Genomic DNA, 2,887 nt, shown 5'->3' with positions numbered 1-2,887 from the left:
TTTCTGTCTAAGCTGTTTAGTTCGTCTACTGTCCATACAATTACCCCTGCTCCATATCTAAGGAGTGAAACCACCCAGATGTTGATAGCTTCAATCTTATTCTGTCCGTTTAATTTCAACTTAAGGATCTGTCTCAGTCTGTGCAAGTACTCCATCTTAAAGTATTCTGTCATTTCTTTCTCCATCAATTTATCCATTTCTAGTAGCCTTAAGTACTTATAGCCCGTCTCTTCTATATGCTTCATAACTTCCCCAAACGGTATTGTTAGCCCATCCATACATTTGATTTTGCCTCTCTTCAAGACTAACACACCACACTTTCTCAGTCTGAACTCCATTCTGATATCAGCACTGAAGGTATACACCATATCAACGAGGGAACTGACTTGGGCTTCATCTTTACCATAAAGTTTGAGGTCATCTATGAATAACAAATAGTTGACTTTTTGCTGGTGGCTTTTGAATATGTACCCAGCTTTTGCTTTCCTCAGAATCAGTGTTAGTGGTATCAAGCACAGTACAAAGATCAGTGGGGACAGGCAGTTGCCTTGGAAGATGCCCTCCTGATTTCTACTGTCCCTAAACTTCTATATGCTGTCAGGCCTGTCCTCCAATTCACCATAATTTTTCCAAGCAATCACTCAACATTCAATGCAATATCGAATAGGTTCATACATTCCATAATCCAAGAACGTGAGATCATATTGTACGCCTTATGATAATCGATCCATGACATAGCTAAGTTACTTTTCCTTCTCTTGCAGTCTCTAAGTACAGTTTTGTCTATCAGGAGTTGATCCTTTGTACTTCTGCAGTTACACTTGCAACCATTCTGCTCATGCGGCAGGACGCCAATTTTTCCACATGTTCATACATTGACTCTGCGAGTATTCCAGTCAATAACTTCCACATAAGTGGCAAACAGGATATCAGCCTGTAATTGTCTACCCTATTGCCTTTTTCAATGTTTTTCAGGCACATCACTGTCCTACCCAATGTCAACCACTCTGGTGCTACTTGGCCGGCATTTAACAAGGTGTTGAGTTGCACAGCTATTCGTGCAAGACATTCACCAAATCTTTTGATCCAGTAGCCTTGAACTCCATCTGGTCCCGGGGCCTTCCAGTTGCTCATTTTTTTTGCTGATTTCCTTCACTTCCTTAACTGAAATAACTAGTTCTGCCTGTTTTGGATACTACTCACCTTTAAATTTGTGACCTGTAACAATTTTTAAAATCTGATAGATAGAAATTTTAATTTATTTTCTCTGCTTCCTATGTTCTATATAAGTATGAGTAAACGTATACACCCACCCACACACACACACACAAATTAATATAAACAACTAGGTGCAATATAATACCATAAAGGAAAAGTTTACCGTCACTAATTGTGACCTATATTGCAAAAATTAAGAGTTAAAACTCTTAATGATGTAAGAAGTGCGCAATATATATACACTGACAGGGGAGATAACTGCCCCATGAGCATCTCTAGGATCACTAGTCTAGCTAGACTAGTTTCATCTATCAATTGTAGGCTCGTCAGTAGTTATGACTCAAACTACTAAATCTGGTTGTCAGTATATATATATATTTTTACCACAAAAATTTATGGCTGATTTAGTGAAATGCTAATGCATATATTAAAAATTAATATAAACAGCTAGGCACAATATCATATCATAAAGGAAACATTTTATCGTCACTAATTGTGTCTGAGAGTGCTGAGAGTCATATTGCAAGAAATAAGAGATAAAAACTCTTAATGCCATAAAAAGCATGCAATATATACAATGACAGGAGATATTAAAAAAAAATAAATATATATATATATACTGACTGCTGGATTTAGCCAAACCATAAAGCATTGGAGTAGTCACTATTGACGAGCCTACAACTGACAGGCAAAACTAGTCTAATCTAGTGATCCTAGAGACACTCCTGGGATAGTTATCTCCTCTGTCAGTGTATATATATTACATGCTTCTTACAGCATTGAAATTTTTAAACTCTTATTTTTTGCAATATAGATGCTTCAGCACCTTCAGTTACAATTAGTGGCAATAAAATTTATTCATAAAATAATAGGTTTAAAAATAAATCATGGTTTATAATCATTTAACAGAAAATTAAGAAAATGGAGATATAGCATTTAATAAAAATCTATTATCTGCAAAAATCCAACATATTCTCTTACAGCAGTTTCAATCAAGCCTAAAAATTAAAATAGCAATTATTAAATCATTATGTTTGGCAAAATCTCATCTGCTGAGATGAATTGAAAACACAACACCTAATAACCTAACGATATTTCTTTTCTACCCCTCTGATGAGCTTTTACCTAACATAATGATTTATTTTCATGATTTACATGCAATGAAAAATGAAGTCAACATTGGTGAAATTTTTAATCAGAATGTAAAGGGATGAAACTAAATACCCAAGACGTTTTTTTCCAGCATTCTTCTGTTTTAGGTATTGCACTTCTCTCTTTTGAGGATTAACATTATAATGATTTTTTTGATATTACCATCAGCGCATATTAACAGAGAAATGGAGACATATGGAGTTATTAGCTGTTGAAAACTGTCAGCTTCATCCTAACCATAATGTTCTTGAGGTTGGTTTTGGACCAGGTATTGGACTTCAAGCAGCCTACAATATAATTAAAAGTAAGTCTGCTTCTAGCTATCTTAAAAGAATCTCTTTTTATCTTGTTTCCATTATCACCCCCTCCTCCTCCACTATTATTATTATTATTATTATTATTATTATTATTATTATTGTTATTGTTATTGTTATTGTTATTGTTATTGTTATTGTTATTGTTGTTGTTGTTGTTGTTGTTGTTGTTGTTGTTGTTGTTGTTGTTGTTGTTGTTGTTG

At 34.5% G+C, this 2,887-nt stretch overlaps 1 protein-coding gene across 1 annotated transcript in view; it reads left to right on the top strand.

The window, feature by feature from the left end:
• Window positions 1–2,887, top strand: part of LOC106882529 (uncharacterized) — a 21,640-nt gene that overhangs the window by 9,704 nt on the left and 9,049 nt on the right. Inside the window, exon 3 of the mRNA XM_014933243.1 lies at window positions 2,539–2,674. Coding sequence (XP_014788729.1) covers window positions 2,539–2,674 — 136 coding nt within the window. The remainder of the gene's footprint in view (window positions 1–2,538; window positions 2,675–2,887) is intronic.

The sequence above is a fragment of the Octopus bimaculoides genome, chromosome 2 (genome assembly GCF_001194135.2).
Source record: "Octopus bimaculoides isolate UCB-OBI-ISO-001 chromosome 2, ASM119413v2, whole genome shotgun sequence".
NCBI lineage: Eukaryota > Metazoa > Mollusca > Cephalopoda > Octopoda > Octopodidae > Octopus > Octopus bimaculoides.
Note: the sequence above shows the minus strand (reverse complement) of the source record. Positions and strands in the feature narration are given on the sequence as shown.